This window comes from Microplitis mediator, chromosome 9, assembly GCF_029852145.1.
Source record: "Microplitis mediator isolate UGA2020A chromosome 9, iyMicMedi2.1, whole genome shotgun sequence".
In the NCBI taxonomy this organism is placed as follows: Eukaryota; Metazoa; Arthropoda; class Insecta; order Hymenoptera; family Braconidae; genus Microplitis; species Microplitis mediator.
The window spans coordinates 21,015,611-21,039,775 of NC_079977.1; the positions used below are offsets into that span (position 1 = coordinate 21,015,611).

Consider the following 24,165-nt stretch of genomic DNA (forward strand, 5'->3'; position numbering starts at 1 on the left):
AACTTCTGTCTGTAGCGTCTATAGTTATAAGTTATAATAATAATAGTCATTTATTATAATAATAATGCTGTGAGAAATTAAAATTCGCTTCTGCGCAGTCTAACGGAAGTATAATTTAGCTGTCGAGTTAACTGACCATCAAACTGGGCAACTTTTATACCGACGAATTTTTAAGGATTTAACGTGCAGCGCTTTCTTATTTTGGCGGGAAAAATTTAAACTGACAGAAGCGGAATAGTAGAAGAATATGAAAATTATATGACGGAATTTTTTGTTAAAAAATTTTTTTAATTTTTGCTATTCTGTTTTTTGAAAATTTACAAAAATAATTTTAATTGTTTGCATAAGTTGTGAAAACTTTGGAACAATTAAAAAACTAGTGAATAACTGGAATTTAAACTATAAAAGTTATAATTTCTTCGATAATTTAAATAGTAGTTTTGTAAAGTAAAGTCTGAAGTTTTCGATATTTTTTAACTTTTTTGGAATTGAAGAAAATAAAATTTGAGTCGCATTCATATCAGATTATATTTTGATTTTTCGATTTTTTTCATCGATATAAAGGGCAAAAAATTTTAAAATTTTTAATCGACGAGAATTATAGAAAACTTGTTAATTATCGTCAATTTTGCTACTCATGTATCATTCAGTTTGATCATGACATGACCAAGCATTATTATTAATGACAGTCATATCTGGTCATGCATGGTTGAATATGGTTTTGCATGATTACCCTCAAACATGCATGCCTTTACATGAATTAAGCTTGACCAGTCATTCCTCATCATGCATGATTGAACATGATTTTTCATGCTCAAGATCAGTTTGCATGATTCTACCAAACATGCATGTCTTTGCATGAATTGTGCTTGATCATTCATCCTTGGTCATGCATAATTAAATATGGTTTTGCATGATTACACTCAAACATGCAAGCCTTTGCATGAATAATACTTAAGCATTTATCCCCAGTCATGCATGATTAAATTTGACTTTGCATGATTACGCGCAAACATGCATGCTTTTAGATGATTCGACCAAACATGCATGCCTTTGCATGAATTAGGCTTGATTAGTCATTCCTCATCATGCATGATTGAACATGATTTTTTATGCTCAGAATGAGTTTGCATGATTACGCTAAAACATGCATGCTTTTAGATAATTCGATTCTAACATGCATGTCTTTGCATAAATTAGGCTTGATTAGTCATTCCTCATCATGCATGATTGAACATGATTTCTTATGCTCAGAATGAGTTTGCATGATTACGCTCAAACATGCATGCCTTTGCATGAATAATACTTGATTATTCATCCTTGGTCATGCATAATTAAATATGGTTTTGCATGATTTCACTCAAACATGCATGCCTTTGCATGAATAATACACGAGCATTTATCCCCTGTCATGCATGATTAATTTGACTTTGCATGATTACGCTCAGTCATGCATGCTTTTAGATGATTCGATTCAAACATGCATGCCTTTGCATAAATTAGGCTTGACCAGTCATTCCTCATCATGCATGATTGAACATGATTTGTCATGCTCAAGATCAGTTTGCATGATTCTACCAAACATGCGTGTCTTTGCATGAATTGTGCTTGATCATTCATTTCTCGTCATGCATGATCGATGATGATTTCGCATGATTTATGTGTGACCATGCATGAATCATGTATGACTAATCATGATCAAGCATTCCGATTTTTTCCCTGGTCAACAAAAGTTAAAACTGCCTCATATTTCAGAGTTCAACGTCCGACTTTTTTCGACCGTTTTTAACCCTAGCTTCTCTTAAAAAAAATGGTTCAATTTTTTTTTCATTCAATAATTCCAATAAGTAATTAAACAAATCTCAATCGATAATAATTATAAAATTTAGACCCCGTGTAATCGTACTGCAGACACAGCGTTACTTATAGCTGGCTTAACACTCACAAAGTATACTTCATAATGTCTTATACCGGATCTATGACCAGTCCAACTGCTGTAATTACGCTGATTCTTCGTTAAAGGAGTAATTCTCATCGCGCCATAGTTCATTTTTCTCATTACCGATGCATTAAAGAATTGTGGATTGTAAGTTAAATACCGGTAGTCAACATCATTAATAGTCTTAGTTCCTTGACTAAAGGGAATTCTTACTCCATACATATTGTACCAATCAACCGTACTGGCAGTATTCCATCCCGGTTCTACAAGCTTGAATCCAATGTACGTACTGACAACCTCGTGCAGATTATTATTTATCAGTTGAACATCTAAATCACCTGCAGGAATCGTCCCTATTCTTGACTCATGTGTCAAGTTGCATTCCCAACCAAACACCCATGCTTTTGTATAACAATCGATCTTAATGGTTGTTATGAATGATGATTTTGGTAACACCGTCAGACCAAGTAATGCATCTTTACTTGATTCAATTGCACAATGTAAATTCGTATCAATATTGAATTTATCATAGAAGGCCTTATTGTACGCATTGTAATAAAAGCTAAATACGCATAATTGTCTGCTGCCTTCATGTTCTTTTTCATCGTCACTATCATAGACCCATAATTGATCCCACTGTATCGCTAGCATCGCGTCAGGACCCCAAGTTCCTTTTAGCATACGTTTTCCACCCGTGAAATGCCTTCGTACTGGGATTCCATAATTGCCTTCTTGGGTTGGATTATAATTACTGGGTCTACATATGACTGTAGTCTTTTCTGGACGCACATTCTCAATAGTTATAGATCTACCGTAAGTTAACTGACCGGTTATTGGACAAATACTACAGGGATCAATCAATTCGTCAAGATTATTAACATCACCCTTTATATTGGTGTTGAAATAATTACGAACGTTTATGAAAGAATCTTTGAATTCTAGTGGCTTAGGAACATTTGACCAATTCCAACGTTTCGAAACGGTTGGAGCTATGCAAATACGACCATCATCACCAACTGTGATTGACCTATATTCGTCAAAACATTGGCACTCAATGGATTCGTACTCGACATTAATATCTTTTACCTCACCGTCGCAGATGAATGGAGTGCTGCAGTTACCGAACAATGAACGGTTGCCAATGAATCCGGGTTTTTTGCAAAGACAGAAACGGATGTAGTCATTGGCGTTGGTGTTGTCTTTGATGGAAGCGGATGCTTTTATCATAACCCAATCGCCGTGATATTTATTACAACCTTCGGACATATCTTTAGACGAAATGCAGTACCCATGATCTTCCTCGAGATTTTTGGGAATTGTTATACCGTCGATCGTTGCGTCGGTTTCGAAATGGGTGCAAGTGGTGTAGGGACACGATTTGCAGGAAGTGGGGTCAGAGATGTTGCAGGTTTTACGTTTGTCCTTATCTGCTAGATCGCATGGATTAACTATATTTATGTGGACATTATCGCCTGCTGGTGATTCGATTTGAATGTTGGTCTTGAAGTTGTACTCGAGTTTTTTCAATTCTTCTAGGACTGACGTCGTTTTATTTTTGGCATCTTCTTGGTTTTTATCAGTGCTCGGATGATATTTGCTGATATTTGCAACCACAAGGCAAATGAATACTGTTATTAGTAATAATGCAACGATTTCCATTGTTTATTTTTGTTGTTTTCAAAAATAGTCTTTTATCTAATAAATAGTAAATAAAAAAAAAAATATCTTTGTCTTGCATAAGAATTTGGTAGCTATAGACCAAGAAACTAGTTCAACTATTTTGCTCAATCTTGTAGCATTTCTCCTTAAAGTTCTCCAAGACTGATACTTTGAGGGTTGCTTGACTTAAGATACAGATTTGCTTAAAACTTTCTTATCGATGCTACTAGGGACCCAGTCGGCAAAAAGTTATCATAAAGATATCATTTTTTGGATCTGATAACTTTAAGACTCATCTTAAAGATAACATAAAGATATCTAATGCGCCACCTACTGACATCTTCTAGATCTTTTCGAAAAGGTATCAGAAAGTTAACATTTTTCTGATGTCTAAAAGATATCGGATCAATGACATAAGAAAGTTATCTCTAATTAGATATGATTTTGAGGTTACTTAATAATAATTCATATTTAAAAATTTTTTGGTTTTTATTGTTTATTATTTATAAGAAAGTAATTCATTCAAAATTATATAATAATTTAAATATAATTAATAATAATAATAATAATAATAATAATTGTTGCGTTATCACAACTACATTCAAATTTGAATGTAGTTGCACTTCCGGCAAATAGAGGCAGCACCTACTGGAGCCTAGTGTCTGGCAATTAAAACTTGACTTGCGCAGTGCGACGCATGCGCGTATGCTTTTCCTGCCTCGTGTCGAGAAGACCGACGCCATTATTCTTGCGTTCATATAATTTCAAGTGACACCACGTGTTTTTCATAATCAATGAAATTTGCACTCATCTCGAGTAAATAAATAAAAGTAATTAATTAATTACATTAAGGGTTCATAACTCTCTATAAAAATATAATTATTTTTATAATTGCGAGCACCGGAGCTCAGAAAATAAATAATAAAACCATCAAGCACTCCAGTGATCTACGACCAAGTTCCTGAGGAGGTTAATTCAAAAGAAACTGGTGCTTAATTACTATTTTATAAATTAATTCAAGTGCTCATCAGAATAAAAGACTCAGTTTTATTATTTATTTAATTATTATTATGCTCAATTTCTCAATTAAATTAAAAGTTATTTTTCGCTCAGTAGCCTCTGAAATCATGCTATAGTTGTCCCGATGAAAACTTGGGATTTTTTTCCCACCAGTTTCTTCCCCCACCACTACAATATTAGAATGGGCGCATGCGTCATTAAATGTGCGCATGTGCCAAACCAACTTTTGAAGGGTGGGGGAAGAAATCGTGGTGGGAAAAATTCCCAGGCTTTCATCGGGAAGACTATACCACGTGTTTAACAAATAAATTAAAATCAGTGTAATTTATTATGAGCTCATTAAATTCAATTAAATTAAGTGATCATTATTATTAAAACTCAATAACTAAATTAGTTATGCATCCAGTGCTATTGAAAATAGTAATTAATGTGTTCAATAATTAACTTCGCTCGGTAACCTCTGATTTCATGTTACTTTTCATTCTGATTTTTGCGATCAACTCAGTGTTCAATTAAACTCAACTTAATTATTTTAGTTCGTTTATTTACTCGAGCTCAATTCAATCATTTACGTATTCATGAGATCAGACATTTAACAGTATTAATAAATTAAATCAACGATTCAATTTGTAACCCAGTGATATTTTGTGCTGTGACAAATAAAAATATTGTTATATTTTTAAATATGCGTATTTTTCCAACATCCTAACCACCAACCAGTCCTGGCATGCATTTATTTTATTATTATTACAACAGTAACATTGGCAATATTATTATTATTATTATTATTATTATTATTATTATTATTATTATGAAATTTATTTTTGCGCCTCTCTATATATATTTATTATTTTGTATTTATTGTAAGGCCCTTAGGGAGCTAAGGCTTCAGGGCCTAAAAATTTTAATAAATAAATAACAATACTTTAATTTTTACATAATGGCTACACGGTAATGTATACACTTTTAGAAAGGAATAAATGATTTTTAAAGAAAATAGCTTTCCGTGAGCAAAAAGTAATAATCATTGTACATTTTAATGTCTCCAATTAACGTTTTCAAACTGTAAATATGACTGCTTAATTTGCAACTAATTGTGGATTTGATCAAATTTAAAAATCGCAGGATATATTTTAACTTTTGAAATTTTGAATATGACGGGCTGGTTTCTACATTTTATCCTTCATCTGATTTAGTATAATCTTTTCTGTGTGTTGCCACAGCATTACTTAGCCCTTGGCCAACACTCACAAAGAATACTTCATAATGTCTTGTACCGGTTCTATGACCAGTCCAACTGCTATTAGCACGCTGATCTTTCGTTACAGGAGTAATTCTCATTGCGCCAAAGTTCATTTTTCTCAGTACCGTTGCATTAAAGAATTGTGGATTGTAAGTTAAATACTGGTAGTCAACATCAGAAACACGAATAGTTGCTTCACTAAAGGGAATTCTTACTTGATGCATATTGTACCAATCAGCCGTACTGGCAGTATTCCCTCCCGGTTCTACAAGCTTGGTTCCAATGTACGTACTGACCACGTCGTGCAGATTATTATTCATCAGATGAACAACTAAATCATCTTCAGCAATCGTCCCTATTCTTGACCCATGTGTCAAGTGGCATTCCCAACCAAACACCCATGCTTTTGCCCAACAACCTATATTAATGGTTGTCATAAATGATGATTTTGGTAATACCGTCAGACCAAGTAATGCATCTTTACTTGATTCAATTCCCATATGTAAGTCCTTATCAATTTTCAATTTATCATAAAAGGCCCTATTGTACTCATTGCAATGAAATTCAAATACGCATAATTGTCTGCTGTCTTCATGTTCTTTTTCACCGTCATTGTCATAGACCCATAATTGATCCCACTGTATCGCTAGCATCGCGTCAGGACCCCAAGTTCCTTTTAGCATACGTTTTTCACCGTCAAATTTTCTTCTTAGTGGGATTCCATAATTGCCTTCTTGGGTTGGATTATTATTACTGGGTCTACATATGACTGTAGTCTTTTCTGGATGCTCATTTTCAATAGTTACAGATTTACCGTAAGTTTGATTTCCAGTTATTGGACAAATACTACAGGGATCAATCAATTCTTCAAGTTGGTTAAGCTCACTCTTTACTGCGTGGTTATAATAATCACGAACTTTTATGAAAGAATCTCTGAATTCTAGTGGCTTCGGAACATTTGACCAATTCCAACGTTGTGAAACGGTTGGAGCTTTGCAAATACGACCATCATCACCAACTGGGGCTGGAATATATTCGTCCAAACATTTACACTCAATGGATTCGTACTCGACATTAATATCTTTGACCTTACCATCGCAGATGAATGGAGTGCTGCAGTTACCGAACAATGAACGGTTGCCAATGAATCCGGGTTTTTTGCAAAGACAGAAACGGATGTAGTCATTGGCGTTGGTGTTGTCTTTGATGGAAGCGGATGCTTTTATCATAACCCAATCGCCGTGATATTTATTACAACCTTCGGACATATCTTTAGACGAAATGCAGTACCCAAGATCTTCATCGCGATTTTTGGGAATTGTTATACCGTCGATCGTTGCGTCGGTTTCGAAATGGGTGCAAGTGGTGTAGGGACACGAGTTGCAGGAAGTGGGGTCAGAGATGTTGCAGGTTTTACGTTTGTCCTTATCTGCTGGATTGCATGGATCAACTATATTTATGTGAACATTATCGCCTGCTGGTGATTCGATTTGAATGTTGGTCTTGAAGTTGTACTCGAGTTTTTTCAATTCTTCTAGGACTGACGTGCTTTTATTTTTAACATCCATTGGGGTTTTAGCAGCGCTCGGCAAATATTTGCTAATATTTGCAACCACAAGGCAAATGAATATTGTTATTAGTAATATTGTAACGACTTCCATTGTTAATTGTTGTTGTTTTCGAAATTAGTCTTCTATCTAATAAATAATAAATAAAAATAAAAAAATATATTTTTGTCTTGCATAAGAATTTGTTAGCTATAGACCAAGAAACTTGTTCAACCATTTTGCCTACCCGTGTAGCATTCCTCCTTAACGTTCTCCAAGACATATTTTGCGGGTTGCTTGACTCGAGATACAGATTTGCATAAAACTTCCTTATTGATGCTACTAGGGATGTAAATCTATCTTAAGTTATGAACAAGTGTCTCCGTGATCAGTCGGGGTGTCTGAGACAAAACACTTCATAAGTGTCAAATTATTCGCTTTACACAATACTACTAGGGATAAATTTTCTTTGGGTAAGAATTAATATTCTCCGGCAATGAGCATAATTCGCCAGTCATGAACATGATTTGTCAGGCATAATCATGTATGAACATCTTCCAGCCACGGGCATGCCTAAATTATTGCCAACCATGAGCGTGACTGGTCAAACATGATCATAATTGGCCAGACATGATCATGCCTGAATTTTTGCCAACCATTATCATGAACACGCCTGAATATTTGACGGCTATGAGCATGACTGGTCAAACATGATCATAATTGGCCAGGCATGATCATACCTGAAAGTTTGCCAACCATGAGCATCATTGGTCAGCCATGAATATGATTGGCCAGTAATGAGCATGATTGGCCAGGTATCATGTCTGAATGTTTGACAATTGAGAGCATGATTAAGCATGAATATTTGACGGCCATGAGCATAACTGGTCAGACATGATCATAATTGGCCAGGCATGATCATACCTGAATGTTTTCCAACCATGAGCATCATTGGTCAGCCATGAATATGATTGGCCAGTAATGATCATAATTGGCCAGGCATGATCAACCTGAATGTTTGCCAACCATGAGCATCATTGGTCAGCCATGAATATGATTGGCCAGTAATGATCATAATTGGCCAGGCATGATCAACCTGAATGTTTGCCAACCATGAGCATCATTGGTCAGCCATGAATATGATTGGCCAGTAATGATCATAATTGGCCAGGCATGATCATACCTGAATGTTTGCCAACCATGAGCATCATTGGTCAGCCATGAATATGATTGGCCAGTAATGAGCATGATTGGCCAGGTATCATGTCTGAATGTTTGACAATTGAGAGCATGATTACGCATGAATATTTGACGGCCATGAGCATGACTGGTCAGACATGATCATAATTGGCCAGGTATGATCATACCTGAATGTTTGCCAACCATGAGCATCATTGGTCAGCCATGAATATGATTGGCCAGTAATGAGCATGAATGAGCTTTGTTCTTAAGCTACGCAATATTTTTTTTTTTTACACTTATATTTAGATAACGCAATTACAAAATATCTAATTAAATAAAAATTAAATAATAAAACAAAATGCCTGTGATCCTTATCACCGTAATAATAATATTAATGTTAATCACATATACCATTACAATATCACTTGATTCTGGCAGCTACTACGGTTACATATCAAAAAGTAATTACAAATTATCAAATCGTCGATTGGCACAAATATTAAATGGTAACGTAATGTCGAATTTGCCAAACATAATAACTAATTCAAAACATGAAACCGTTTGCTCAACATCATTTGCATTATATTTAACCAGTTTGCCGGATAAATTATTAATGACTGATGATTACGAACTACACAACGACTCTACCGACTCCGAGTATGACAACGAGTGCCAGAAACTTTGTCCAGAATCATCATTGGAGTCATTAATAATCCGTGATAGAAATAAACAAGAAATATTTATCGATAACAAGCAACTGTACGAAGGTGTTTGGTGTGTAAAAAAGCGCCCTAATTGTAATTTGCGTACCACATATGCCATTATGACAATCGACAGTTCCGCAGTTTGTAACCCGAAATTTCCAAATTTCTTTGGCGGTCCAGAAGGCAACAAAGTTCTTGCCTGTAATAATACAGTATACAGTGATCCGAGCAATGTGCTGATGGATTACAAAGACGATCGTGTCAACGGTGAACGTGTCGATCCACGAACCATAGTCATGCAAGACGAAGATGAAAAATTGGATGACAAGGAGACTGAGACATCTTATAGATTCCGGTGCCTATTTGAAGGTACTGACGCGATTGGAAATAAATTCATCGCCCATCCGGCTAGTCGTCTTCATCCGATTCGTAATCCCTGTACGATGGAAGTACCGAATGCTGACTCAAGTATTGTATTCAACAGTAGTCAAGGCACTTGTGATTGTGGTACCAACTCAAGAATCGGCAATCTTATTACTGGTGATACTAGATCACGTTGTACTTCTTGCAAGATAGAAAGTAAGACAATCAGTACGATAAAGAATGATAGTGTCTATTCAGAGATCGGTATATTGGAAATTAAAGACGAATGTTTTATTAGTGATGCAAAATACTGGGAAGCGCGTTACAAGTTGCCGTGTTATCTGGGTAAGCCTGGAAAAAACGACGTACCTTGTCAACGTATATTTGATTTGAAGTTCGAAAAATTTAAATATACACATGGTTTAAGAATGCCACTTTGTCCGAAATATGGTACTAACGAAGACAATATTAATGGTAGTCTGGAACATATCAAAGCTTAATCTACAATGATTTGATTAACGATTTATTAATTAACATTGAAAATTTAATTTTTAACCCCGCTAAAAAAATTGTAAATTTTCAAAAATTCGGAAGTTATTGGTTTCGGTCCGATTTACGAAAATCGAATTTTCACCGGATGTCGACGTTTTGAGGTCATAGGAACCCGTGTAAAAAAAACTCGTTCCGAAAAGATTCCAAAAAAGTTCCGCATATGAAACTTTTGAACATGAGACAGATTAGAACTTCGAATGGAACTTTTTTGGAACGTTAGTAATTTTGATGGTAAAAAAAAAAGTTGTTATGAGGAAATTTAGAGTCAAAAAAGGACGTTCTTGGAACTTTTTTGGAATTTTTTATGGACGTTTTTTTTTAGTTCTATAAAAAATTCAAAAGTAGTGATTTTTGAACTATTTTGGCATGTTTCTGGAACGTCTTTATTCTACAAAAGATGCAAAAGAAGTGATTTTTGAAAGTTTTTGGAACGCCTTTTTTAGTCCATAAAAAGTCAAAAGTGGTGATTCTGGAACTTTTTTGGAATGTTTTTGGAACATCTACTTTAGTTCTATAATAGGTTGTAAAGTAACGATTTTTGAACCATTTTTGAATGTTTTTGGAACGCCTTTTTTAGTCCATAAAAAGTCAAAAGTGGTGATTCTGGAACTTTTTTTGGAATGTTTTTGGAACATCTACTTTAGTTCTATAATAGGTTGTAAAGTAACGATTTTTGAACCATTTTTGAATGTTTTTGGAACGTCTTTTTTAGCTTTCGAAAAAGGCCAAAAGTGGTGATTATGGAACTTTTTTGGAATGTCCATTTAAAATTCCAAAAATTTCTAAGAACGTTCTTTTTTGACTCTAAATTCACTCATAAAAACTTTTTATTTACCATCAAAATGACTAACGTTCCAAAAAAGTTCCATTCGAAGTTCTAATCTGTCTCATGTTTAGAAGTTCCACATGCAGAACTTTTTGGAATCTTTTTGGAACAAATTTTTTTTACACGGGAAGCTATTCTGACTAATTTCACGATGATGTCCGAGTATATACAGACTCGGGTCATATATTACCTTATATACTAATATTATATAATTAAAACGGCATAAAAATAGTTATTTTAATATATATAACTTGTTATATAAATCATTATATTATTCAGTATAATTTTAGAATATAAATTTTCTTTATGCGATCCCATGGAATGGCAGAGTGGCGTGAACTCGAAACCGATACGCAGAAGGATCCGGGTTCGAGCCCTAGCGACTCCATATACTAGAATATTTTTGACCTCCATTTTAAATCTTTACTTAACTAAATAACAATGGATCCTAGATAAAAATACAATCAATATTTTTTTTTAGCCTATAAAATTTCCTACAAAAAAGGTCCTCAAAATTTTTCCGAAATTTCAATTTTTTTGAGTACAACATTAATTAAAAATAAAAAATGTCATTTTATTTGAAAGCGAGCGTCATAAATTTATGAAAAATAAATAAATAATCCTATTAATATAATCAATTGTTTTACACTTGGACATAAATATATATTTAATAGTTAAGTTAAAATAAAATAATTACTAGTGTTAGTCTTGATTAAATTATTAAACGTTTTAATTGATCTAGAGTCATTAAATAAAACCGACGATACGTTCGTTGACGGCTATTAATAATTAATTAATCAAAATATCTATATATATTTGTTATATGTATATAGCTATTGTATTGCAATATTTTTATGATTGATTTATTTTTTTTATCAATCATCGTATATAATCTAATCACGTTTAAATATTATGAGCTAACTCACTCACCAGTCAGTTATTTATGTTCGAGCTGTTCGTTAGTCATACTGTGAATTTATTTATTTATATTTTTAATACTGACTCTAAATTTACTTTTTATAATTTATCAGCTTGCTAAACTATGCATAAAGTACACACAAGATATCGTTATTTTATTCAGTTAATCGTCTTTATTTTAATTAATCATGCAAATGTAAGTAAAAAATTTTTTTTATTTAAAATTTATTAACACTTTTGAATAGTTGAGATAATTACGCGTTCAACGAGTACCAACAACGATATATTTTAAAAAGTTGAAATTTTGATAATTTTATAACATGTCACAATTAATATTTTTTTGTGTCATTCAAATATACTGATGTGGGTACTCTAACTCGAGAAAATTGTCTCCTGAATCTAATGAGACTATAAATTTTATTTTTTACCCTAATTTTCAAAAATTTCAATTTTTGCAATAGATCATTATTACGTGCACTAATTTTTTATAAATCATTTATGAGATTTTTGAATAGTCGATGAAATTCTGAGTAAAATGAGTACCAACAACCCTATATTTAAAAAAAATAAAAATTGACTAATATAATTGTTAATAAATTGTTCATAAAAATTACCATATTTTAATGTGACTCAAATATATTGATGTGGGTACTTTAACTCGAGGAAATTGTCTCCTGAATCTAATGAGACTATAAATTTTATATTTTACCCTAATTTTCAAAAATTTCAATTTTTGCAATAGATCATTATTACGTGCACTAATTTTTTATAAATCATTAATGAGATTTTTGAATAGTCGATGAAATTCTGAGTAAAATGAGTACCAACAACCCTATATTTAAAAAAAAATAAAAATTGATTAATATAATTGTTAATAAATTGTTCATAAAAATTACCATATTTTAATTTGACTCAAACATATTGATGTGGGTACTCAAACTTAATGAAATTCAATTATGAATAAGTTGGTACGACAAATTTACAACTCAAACTGATTTTCGAATTTTCAGGGTATAGATTACGGCCTTTATCGCAATGACACTGTACCATCTTTAGTCTCCGTGTCATCAAAGGTCCCCACGCTCGAATCGCTTCTCGAGGGTCAATTATCTTCTCCAGTAAACACACCGCAATTAATTACCGAACATCTACTACAATATGGCGGACTAGTGCGATCTCAATTGCTCGCAAAACTCGGCTCCCAACTCTACAACAGCAACGAGGATCTCACAATAACTGAACTTACGGCTCTGAATGACATCTACCAGCAAACACTCGAGCGAAAATACAATTTGCTCTCAATTTTACCGACCTCGAATTCAACTCTTCAGGAAATCTGCGCTAACCTAAAAACACCATCATTAATTTCGAGCGCTAAAATTTGTCAAAAAATAACTAAAAGGATTAATTTAACTTTTCCCCCACTATCAGTAGAAAAAATTCCACCAAATTTATCTATCGACGCCATTTTTACGCAACTCAAAAATAATAAATTAGAGTTAACAAATAATTTATTCGTCGGCCTGTTACTTCACATTCCATTTAATAATTACGATGCAAAAACTCATAATTCACTTCGTCACTTGATTTATTCTCTTATTAATTCAAATTTAAATATCAATAATAATAATAATAATACAAATTATTCATCAATTACCGAATTAATTCGTAGTAATTTAAATGCAATAAATTCTTACGAATTAATTCCATTTGCAAAATATTTATCCGAGCAATTGAATACCGAATTGCTACCAATTAATTCGAATATCGAGTCATTAAGCGCAATATTCGATAACGACAAAATAAATTTGAAATATTTATTAGAGACCATTTTACCCAACGATACGTTGGACAAAGATTTGATTGAAGCGAAAACTTATTTGCGTCATAAATTGGATGGCGTCAAAAATTGGGACATTAATCAATTAATCGGATCCGAAAAATACGAATATTTGAGACCAGACGAATTATTAATCGCGTTGTTTGACAAATTAATTGACATTGACTACTTACGCGATATCGCGAGTGCGTTAAAAATTGACGCTCACTTTTGGCACAAAAGTCACATGATTGAAAATTTAAACGATTTGTTGGATTTATTCGATTCTTATAATAATTTACGGGGAATTAATGACTACAGAGAATTAACTCGAACAATCGGAAGAATAAAACACTATTTGGTTAATAGTAAAAATGTAACGATTGAGTTAATGTGCACGAGACCGAGGGCCTGTTTGAAAGAGGGATTAAAAATGGTTAGAGATTGCAAAGGCATTAATGAAGAAACAAAAATATTAATTAATACATTTTTTGAACAATCAAAAGATTGCTCAGATTGTTTGAGATCTGATTGTAAAATTAATGATGTTACTGAATCACAAAATGGCGGCGAGCTCGAAATGGCGACTACTGAAAAGAGCGGGGTTACTATTGGAGATTGTGAAAATAGTGAAGATTGTGAGGACAATGATGTAAAATCGACGTTAGGTTATAATTATGAAAAATTGAAGAAAATAAAGAAAATAAAAATAAAAGAACATGAGGAAAAGGAAAATATTGAAGTTACAACGGAAAGTACTCAAACGACGAAAAGTTTTAGAACTCTTGAGGAAGATAAATCGGAAAGACCTATATTAGAAATTTTGGAAAAGTCTAAATTGGAAGTTACGGAAAATCCAATAGTAGAAATGACGGAGAGTCCGATTGTTTTGCCGAAAATAGAATCAATACCGATCGAGTCAATAAAGTTAGATGCACCTTGTACTACGCCAGATTGTATGGAAAAACCTGCTTGTACTACACCAGATTGTATGGAAAAACTAACTTGTACTACCCCAGATTGTATGGAAAAACCTGCTTGTACTACACCAGATTGTATGGAAAAACCGGCTTGCACGACACCTGACTGCATGGAAAAACCAGCATGTACTACCCCAGATTGTATGGAAAAACCTGCTTGTACTACACCAGATTGCATGGAAAAACCTGCTTGTACTACACCAGATTGTATGGAAAAACCAGCTTGCACGACACCTGACTGCATGGAAAAACCAGCATGTACTACCCCAGATTGTATGGAAAAACCTGCTTGTACTACACCAGATTGTATGGAAAAACCTTCTTGTACTACACCAGATTGTATGGAAAAACCTTCTTGTACTACACCAGATTGTATGGAAAAACCAGCATGCACTACTCCAGATTGCATGGAAAAACCAGCTTGCACGACACCTGACTGCATGGAAAAACCAGCATGCACTACCCCAGATTGCATGGAAAAACCTGCTTGTACTACACCAGATTGTATGGAAAAACCTGCTTGTACTACACCAGATTGCATGGAAAAACCTGCTTGTACTACACCAGATTGCATGGAAAAACCTGCTTGCACTACACCAGATTGTACGGAAAAACCGGCTTGCACGACACCTGACTGTATGGAAAAACCAGCATGTACTACCCCAGATTGTATGGAAAAACCTGCTTGTACTACACCAGATTGCATGGAAAAACCTGCTTGCACTACACCAGATTGTACGGAAAAACCGGCTTGCACGACACCTGACTGTATGGAAAAACCAGCATGTACTACCCCAGATTGTATGGAAAAACCTGCTTGCACTACTCCAGATTGCATGGAAAAACCTGCTTGTACTACACCAGATTGTATGGAAAAACCTGCTTGCACAACACCAGATTGCTTGGAAAAGCTAACTTGTACTACACCTGATTGCATGGAAAAACCTCAAATTTCCACCAAACCGATCGTTGAAAAACCAAAAACCAAAATAATCTGCCATCATCGCGATCCATACCATCGTAAAAAAATTCGAAAGTTGAATAAAATTCGTAATTTATCAAAAGTTAAACTGGTTTCGAATTCCGAGCCGACTGAAAAAATAAATGTTACGACTAATAATAATAATAATGTGAATATTGTTAATAGCGGATACTCAGTCGCAATGGAAGAAAAAAATAAATTAAAAATAAACGAGACAGTAAATAAAGTAAAATTGAATCCGATTTTAGAAAAAATGGTTAAAAAAAAATCTGACATTATTCATAATGCAGGTTCGCATCTTTTAGGCGGTAAATTCGGATTAAGGCGCGAAAATTCGGCAAGAAATTTAAATTCAAATGTGAATGTTAATTCGAATTCCAATAAAAATTCTGAACAATTAAAAACTCGAATTTTCGATTCCGACGAATCGATGAGCAAAAATTCCGACAGTTCAGACAGTAGTTCGAATTCCGATTCAAATTTGAATGAAAATGAACGCGAGCATTCAAATTATTACAAAAATTTGAAAAAAAAAAAATCTAAAAAATATTCGAAGAAATACAAAAAATCGAATAACATGAGAAAAAAAAGTCATAAAAAAATGAGTTATTACAATGAGGAAATAAAAGAAGAGAAAAAAAATTACAAAAATCGTGAAAGTATTGAATCAATTAGAAAAAATAAATCAAAAAAATCGAGAAATCATGAGGAAAAAAAATTAAGGAGCAGAAATGAAAATGTAAATAATAACGATAACGAATTACGTGAAAATTCGACGCGGGCTAATGGCACTTTGGCCGCCAATCGAATGTTGGATGTGGACATGACAAAATTTTTTAATTTTGAGGTTAAGAGGGACGAAAAAGTGAAAGTGAAGTCACGCCGTGATAAACGGGACGTTAATGTCCGAATAAATGAAAAAAAATCCGACGACGAGAACGAAAACACAAATTTGGTCCGTCGAGCCAGCGAAAAAAGTGGAATTTCGAGTAAAAATGAGTCAGATTTGAATAAAAAAAACTCAACTGAATCTGGGAGACGTTATATGGATCTGAGTATGCCAAAATTTTTTAATTTTGAAATAAAAAGAGATGAAACTGTGACGAAAACTAAAAAAACTAAAAGATCGATCCCTAAATTTATTAGAAATTCTACTGATTACGATCAAGTGAATAACAGAATGTTTGATATCACGGCTCCTAAATTTTTTAATGTTGAGTTCAAACGGGACGAGACAATTACTGAGGAATAATCTCAATAATAATAAAGATAATTTTTTTTGTAATTATTCCGGATTTTATTTATTTCTAGCCACGGTAACTCGGGTTCTAATTGATCAAATTTTTGAACCTAAAAATATTTTCTTTGTTTGGAATTTATTTGGGGCCAGTTTGTAATTCGCGGGAAAATTTGAATTCCAAAAAATGGCGGGAAAGGTTTTGAAAACTTTCTTCGGAAGATTTGATATACAGGAACGAAAAAAATAGTGGTGGGGGGGGGGAATAAATTTTGGAAAATTTGGTGGAAAAATTAAGAAAAGTTGTAAGAAAATTAAATTTTACATGTAAAAAAAAATGTTTTTTTTTAAAGGTCAATAAAAAAAATTAATTTAGTACTTTTATTGTTTTTATTTATATTTTTTTTATGATCCGATAAATTTGTTAATTTGTTATTAAAAAATAAATGAATATTTTTTATTGAGCGATTTATTGGATTGAGTGATTAAATAAAATAATAGATGGATGAAAATAATGTAGACTTTTTTTAACGACTTTTTTTATTTAACGAGAGGTGAAATTGAAATTAACTAGATAGGTGATCATTATTTTATTAACTGTGATAATAATAATTCCAAGAATATATATGAAAAATATATTTATGATAACATTGCTGTAGAAGAGTAATTTAGTAGAATTACATGGCAATTGGTGACAAATCTAATATTCGAAATAATTCATTTTGTTTTACTGATAGAGGTTTTGGTTATGATGTAGTGGAATTATCTACGAAAATATATGAGATAAGTATATGTTGTATGTGGTCATTGGAAAGGGAATTGAATTATCTACAACTTTGGTCACTGTGATAATTTACGTAAATTAAATAGTTTTAGAGTTACAGCGGCACGAAAAAATTTTACGTTTTTTATAATAAAAAATATTATTTTATTGAAACACTTCCAGCGGCAATAGCGGAAAAACTATCAATCCCTCACTATTCTTTATTGATACCAAACTTGTAGATAATTAAATAACCTTTCCATCGAGCACAATAAACATATACTTGGCTCATATATTTACTGATATATAGCCAATGAAAGTTAAAAACAAACTATTTTTCCCCGAAATTTCACTTATGGATCATTTTTAATTTATAAATTATTTGACCATCACGTGGCCATTCATTGCATACACCCACGCGAATTCTCCTGGCTGAGGTCCTTTGAAAAATCCCTAAAATCCCTTAACCAACTTCAGCCATAACAATCTCGCAATTCTTTAAACTAAAAATATTTTTGAAACTCTTCGACCGGATGTCGCTTAAAAACTATCGATTCTAAAATATTTTTTCTCAGGACCAAAGTTGTAGAAAATTAAATTTCCTTTTCCCTGACCTCCCACCATCAAATTATCAGTTCCCGACTCTCAAAATCTAAAATTCCCAAAAAAATGATTTTTCCTTCGGGCAATTTTCCATCCACAAATAAATTATCTCACGTCCTAATCAAAATACCCCCAGAATTAATATCTATTGCCCATAAAATAAACTTGTTTAGAATTTCAGTATCTTACAAAAATGAATTCAAATCCTCGCCTCGAAAATCGCAGCCGCGAATCCTTAAATTTTCCGATTTCCCAGGATCCTTTTATTAATAAATATAGTATAGTGCCGGATAGCTCAACTGGTAGAGCACTCAGCGCGATATCGAATTGGTCTGGGTTCGATTCCCAGTTCGGGCTATCTATATTTTTCTCAATTTATCTAAAATTTTCTTATTGAGAAGGTTTGCATGTTTAGGTTTCCACTATATTTAAATGTTTATCAAAATTCATTTCTCTATTCCATAACATAATCTCTTTCTGTATATAGATTAGGGTGGCGCAAAAAAACCGACTATTTTTTTTTTTTCCATCTCGCATGAAAATTTGTTGGTATACGATGTTTTAAGAAGCCTCTCCACAAATCAGCTCGATAAAAAATTTTTAAGAGGTCGCTCACGAATTTTGAAAATATCAAAAATGATCAAAATTCGGATTTTTATTTAAAAAATTTTTTTTTTCTCGTGGCAGCAATAGTTTATATCTATGAAATCATGACTATGCTGAAAATTTCAGCCCGAAATTTAAATATTTAAACGGCGCTCAAGAATTTTGAATGTTTCCGAGCGCAGTCTCTTGGACGTTTTTGAGCGACCCTTAAATATTAATAATAAAGCTTCTCGATTTTTTCACCATCAATTTGCATGACAATGAATGAAAATATAACCCGAGAAATAGAAATAATAAGTTATTTACATACTTTTTTATTTTTTAATCCAATTTGTAGGTTTTTCCGCTTATTCAAAACTTACCAAATTTTATTGTTTAAGACTGTCCTGTATATTTTTGGTTATGCCAAAGTTATATTTAAGTAGAATGACAATAATTGAGTTATAAAAACTAATTCAAACTATTAGTTACATATTATCAGTTAATATTCGAAATTCTTGAGCGCCGTTTAAATATTTAAATTTTGGGCTGAAATTTTCAGCATAGTCATGATTTTACAAATCTAAACTATTGCTGCCACGAGAAAAAAAAAATTTTTTAAATAAAAATCCGAATTTCGATCATTTTTGATATTTTCAAAATTCGTGAGCGACCTCTTAAAAATTTTTAATTGAGCTGATTTGTGGAGAGGCTTCTTAAAACATCGTAAACCAACAAATTTTCATGCGAGATGGAAAAAAAAAAAATAGTCGGTTTTTTTGCGCCACCCTAATATAGATATATATATATATATTCCCTTCTTTTTATGCAGAAATTGCCACCCCAGATTTTATTTTACACATGCGCAGAAATTCAGTATCACTATGGATTTACTCGCGTCTTGTTAACTCTGTCATATTTATTTAATTTTATAAATACTAGTCCCCTCTTAACATATTTTCTTCTTCCCACTATAATAATTATTATAATAATAACAATAACATCATACTATCGTCCTTTAATTAATCAATTAATAAATTAATAAAATAGTAAATTGGTAGTGGAATAAATTAAAAAAAAAAAAAACTATTCTTAGACGTGTAATTAATTATTAATAATTGTCGTATTACGGACATTAAACATCTTTATCTATGTGTGATAATGTGTGATAATTGAGGGAATTACAGTCATTGACAGGTTGTATATATACATATATATATATATTTATTTTATTATCGAAATGTCGCACGATTATTTATTTGAGTGTCAAAGGGCTGAATTATTGGGCCAGGCCCCGCCGACTGAGGAAGAGTGGAATCAAAAATGTAAAATTAATTTTGATAATGATAATAATCAGGATAATAATGATGACGCTGAGGTAAAATGAACTATAAATAAAATTTTTTTTTTTTTTTTTTTTTTATTAATTAATTTTTTTTTCTATTTTTTTACAGAAATTGGAACAAAGTGACGAAAGTATAAAACGTGTTGGTGGTGGGTTAGATGAATTAAATTCAATACTAAGTGCTACGCAAAAAAAAATAAATCGATTTAAGGTAAATTTTAATTTTTTGAAATTTATAATAAATTTTTTTTTTATTTAATAAAAAGAGAAAAAAACCAAAATTTAGAATAAACTTTTTATTGAAACTAAAAAAAAAATTTGATATGATAATTACTTTTATTTTTCATTTTCAAAACGCGGGAAATTCAAAATTTTTCAAAATTTTTCCGCAGCTTCTTACCTCAGGCTGTAGTTTTTTTAAATTAAAAGGAAAATTATTTTAGATTTTCTGGTTTATAAAAATATATATTTTTTTTTTTTCAGACCGTGTGCGGAAGTCTAGGATCGCTTTTAAAAGTAACAGGATACTCGCGCAACGCGACACCAGAACATCAGCCGCAATCATCAGCAATCGATAATGAAAACAGTGATAAGACAGAAGAAAATGACGAAATATTGACGATTGAAACAGCCGACAATGAAAATTCCGAGGAAAATAATATCGAAAAAAATTATAATTCATCATCTAAAAAAATCGATATCAATGAAAAAATGGGATCTCATTTGGATAAACTTGATTCGCTGATAACAAAAGCTGAAAATGCGCAGTACAGTATGCAGCATCAGACAAAACAGATGAAAAAAATTCTTAAAAAATAATATGAAAATTTCAAAATTTTCGCTTTCAATCAACGATTTATCTTATTGCTAAAATTTATCAATATATTGTTATATATATATACATAAATATATATATGTGCTTATATTTTTGTTGACATAATGTATAATTACTGTTGGGAATTAAAAAAACTTTACTGCTAATTTTGAATCAAAAATTTATTTTAATTTACCGGTCAATTTTAAATTTAAAAAACGCGCGAAAAAAAATTTGCAAAATTAAAAAAAAATATTGGGTGTGTTGTTTTTTTTTTTTTTTTCATATTAATTACAATTCAACTTCAATTTACACTAATGCAAAAAAATTAAAGGAGCAGAAAATTTTTATAAATTTTTCAGTAATTTTTGGAAGGCTGTAATTTGGTGAAAAATAATCATATCGAAATTTTAAAAAAAGCATTTTGTAGCTTAAAATCTCTAGTTTTCGTGCATTTTTTTCAAAATTTTTTAAAAGCTCCCGTTATTGCGCAAACATAAGAAATACCGCGAGACAAAAAATTGAAGAAAAAAAAAAAATTGAATCTTTTTTTTGTGTTCTAAACTTTTTTTTTGACATTTTTTGTTTTTTTGGTCATTTCTTTGCATTTGCTGAGTCACCAACGCAAAAATTTGAGAAAAGTCGAAAAAAAAAAATTTTTTCATTTCGATTATGATTACACAATTAAAGGAACAAAACTTGCTCCTTTAATTGTTTAGCAAAACTTTGATCGATGATTCCCAAAAAACGGTTCGATAGATCAATTTAAAAATTCACAGGGGTCTTGCGGGTACTTTAAGCTAAAAAAGTCCCTGGCAAAATTATTTTTTTTATCGATATTTGCAGAGTAGCGGTTGATTTACTAAAAAACCAAAAAAAGTCATTTTTTTGTACTTACTTCTAATGGACGTTAAAAATAAAAATAATTTTTTGTTTCAAAAAATTATGACAGGGTCTTGTAGGGAATTTATTCAAGTTTTCAACGCCGCCTTTCAACTATCTGTGTGATCATTGGTACCTGAAATATCGATGATCAAAGCCACAAGGATCATTTTCTGTTTGAAGGCTGATATCTCTGCGACAAATCGTCCTACGAGGTTAAAAAAAAACCCAAATTGAAGCTGCATAAATTTCCTAAACGAACTATGCATTCGTTTAGTTGGAAAAATTTTTCCGCGTCCGTGGGCTCTTCGGAAAAAAAAAAAAAATTTAGAAATTTTTTGTCTCGCGGTATTTCTTATGTTTGCGCAATAACCGGAGCTTTTAAAAAATTTCGAAAAAATGCACCAATACTAGAGACTTCAAGCTGTAAAATGCTTTTTTTAAAATTTCGATATGATTATTTTTCACCAAGTTACAGCCTTCCAAAAATCACTAAAAAATTTATAAAATTTTTTTGCTCCTTTATTTTTTTGCATTAGTGTATTTAAAAAAAAAAATGGTTCAATTATAGAAATATCGATGACAAGCTCTAAGAGTTTCGTTTAAAGGAGACGTCGGACTGTGGGCAGAATTCCCGCGTGGGAGATCAGGGTTCAAATCCCGGCCAAGTCGAATTATTTTTTAAAATATTTAAAATTACGCCGACACTGGTAGACTTGTCGTTAATAATAATCACCTTAAAAATAACAATAATAAAAAATTTAACGACTAAAAAACAAGAAATTTTTGAAATACCATCGTAATATAATTAAATCAATCTATTTTATTGATTTGTAAAATTTGCTATACTACATAATAAAATTTATTAAATGGATAGTAAAGTTTGCTAACGCAGTTAATATTTTAGTTGCATACTCACGTTATTAAAATAGTAAAATGTAAATAATAATTAAATTAATATCGATAATGTAGAAATTAAAACACTTCAAAGACGATTTCTTCTAACAATATTAGTGTTGCAACAATCGAATGAAATAATCGATTGTTAACAATCAATTATAATCCAACTGAAATAATCGATAGAGCCGATTAATCGTTTGCAAATAATCGAATTTTCGAAGAATCGATTATTTGAAATTCAAAAAAAGCGATTGTTTTTTGAAACAACTGTATAGTTGCACAATCGGCTGTATAACAATCGATTATGACAATCGAATTTTTGACTCATATTTTTCAAAATTCAAAAGCTACACCTGCTAGTTAATTCTGATCCCAAACGGCACAAAAAAAACTTGTTGCCTTTTTGTTAAATGTAAGGTAACAATTTGTTATAATAACACACATAAAAAGCGGATGACTTCTAGAGCCCATACGAAAAAAATATATATCCGGGCAAATCTGGAATATGTCGCATATATGCAACATATATATAAATATATTTCTCATATATGCAGATTTGCCCGGATATATCCGGATATATATTTTTTTCGTATGGGAGACATCTACATTTTTATAGCGAGTAATTTTTTTGATTTGAATAAATCGATTAGGTTATCGAAATAATAGACAACTCATATGTGAATATTGAAGATAATTTCATTATAAACATAATAAAAAATGTTTTTGACAATTTTTTTTTAACAATCGATTTTTTAAACCCAACTTTAAAGTTGAAAAATCGTATAATAAACAATCGATTGTGGAATAATCGATTTCATATTTTAAAAATATCAGTATTGGAAATGCTTACATAATTGCACGACTCATAATGCGAAGCATTAGAGAGTGCTTTATTTGTTTTTACTACAGTCGACTCTGTCTAAAGGTTCCACGTCGGGACAGGACCATTGCCTAAAAGTTCCCTCCCCACCATCAGCACTTCCCCTACAATGCATTCCCCTCGAGCGCCGAGGCGCACGCTAAAACGAACACATTGCGCAGTAAACATAACCTCAAAAAAACGTGCATTTAAAGTTAGCGCTCGAAAACTGAATTGTGATTCGTCACTCGAGAAAGCGGGTGGGGGAATATCCGGGAACCTTTAAGCAATGTATCCTGGAACCTATAGACAGCGGGAACCTTTAGGCAGAGAACCTTTAGACAGAGTCGACTGTATTCAAATTTTAATTTTTCTATTAATTTTTTTTTTTTTCTAAGATTTTAAGACAATCGATTGTTCAATGACTACAACTTTAAAGTTGC

General features: G+C 32.1%; 5 protein-coding genes across 5 annotated transcripts; 3 read left to right on the forward strand and 2 right to left on the reverse strand.

The window, feature by feature from the left end:
- Positions 1 to 1,787: 1,787 nt before the first annotated feature.
- On the reverse strand, positions 1,788 to 3,620 carry LOC130674442 (uncharacterized). Its single transcript, XM_057479767.1, has one exon. The coding sequence runs from the start codon at positions 3,596 to 3,598 to the stop codon at positions 1,886 to 1,888; it is 1,713 nt and encodes a 570-aa protein (XP_057335750.1). The 5' UTR covers positions 3,599 to 3,620; the 3' UTR covers positions 1,788 to 1,885.
- Positions 3,621 to 5,630: 2,010 nt separating this feature from the next.
- On the reverse strand, positions 5,631 to 7,544 carry LOC130674947 (uncharacterized). The gene has a single exon (XM_057480394.1). The coding sequence runs from the start codon at positions 7,520 to 7,522 to the stop codon at positions 5,795 to 5,797; it is 1,728 nt and encodes a 575-aa protein (XP_057336377.1). The 5' UTR covers positions 7,523 to 7,544; the 3' UTR covers positions 5,631 to 5,794.
- A 1,362-nt stretch (positions 7,545 to 8,906) lies between these two features.
- LOC130674372 (uncharacterized) lies at positions 8,907 to 10,212 on the forward strand. Its single transcript, XM_057479685.1, has one exon. It carries the CDS (start codon positions 8,949 to 8,951, stop codon positions 10,155 to 10,157), a length of 1,209 nt encoding a protein of 402 aa, XP_057335668.1. The 5' UTR covers positions 8,907 to 8,948; the 3' UTR covers positions 10,158 to 10,212.
- A 1,754-nt stretch (positions 10,213 to 11,966) lies between these two features.
- Positions 11,967 to 17,613, forward strand: LOC130674875 (uncharacterized). Its single transcript, XM_057480315.1, has 2 exons — positions 11,967 to 12,149; positions 12,964 to 17,613. The coding sequence occupies exons 1-2, from the start codon at positions 12,078 to 12,080 to the stop codon at positions 16,984 to 16,986; spliced, it is 4,095 nt and encodes a 1,364-aa protein (XP_057336298.1). The 5' UTR covers positions 11,967 to 12,077; the 3' UTR covers positions 16,987 to 17,613.
- Positions 17,614 to 19,814: 2,201 nt separating this feature from the next.
- LOC130674418 (uncharacterized) lies at positions 19,815 to 21,248 on the forward strand. Its single transcript, XM_057479741.1, has 3 exons — positions 19,815 to 20,300; positions 20,377 to 20,478; positions 20,751 to 21,248. The coding sequence occupies exons 1-3, from the start codon at positions 20,163 to 20,165 to the stop codon at positions 21,084 to 21,086; spliced, it is 576 nt and encodes a 191-aa protein (XP_057335724.1). The 5' UTR covers positions 19,815 to 20,162; the 3' UTR covers positions 21,087 to 21,248.
- The last annotated feature ends 2,917 nt before the right edge of the window (positions 21,249 to 24,165 follow it).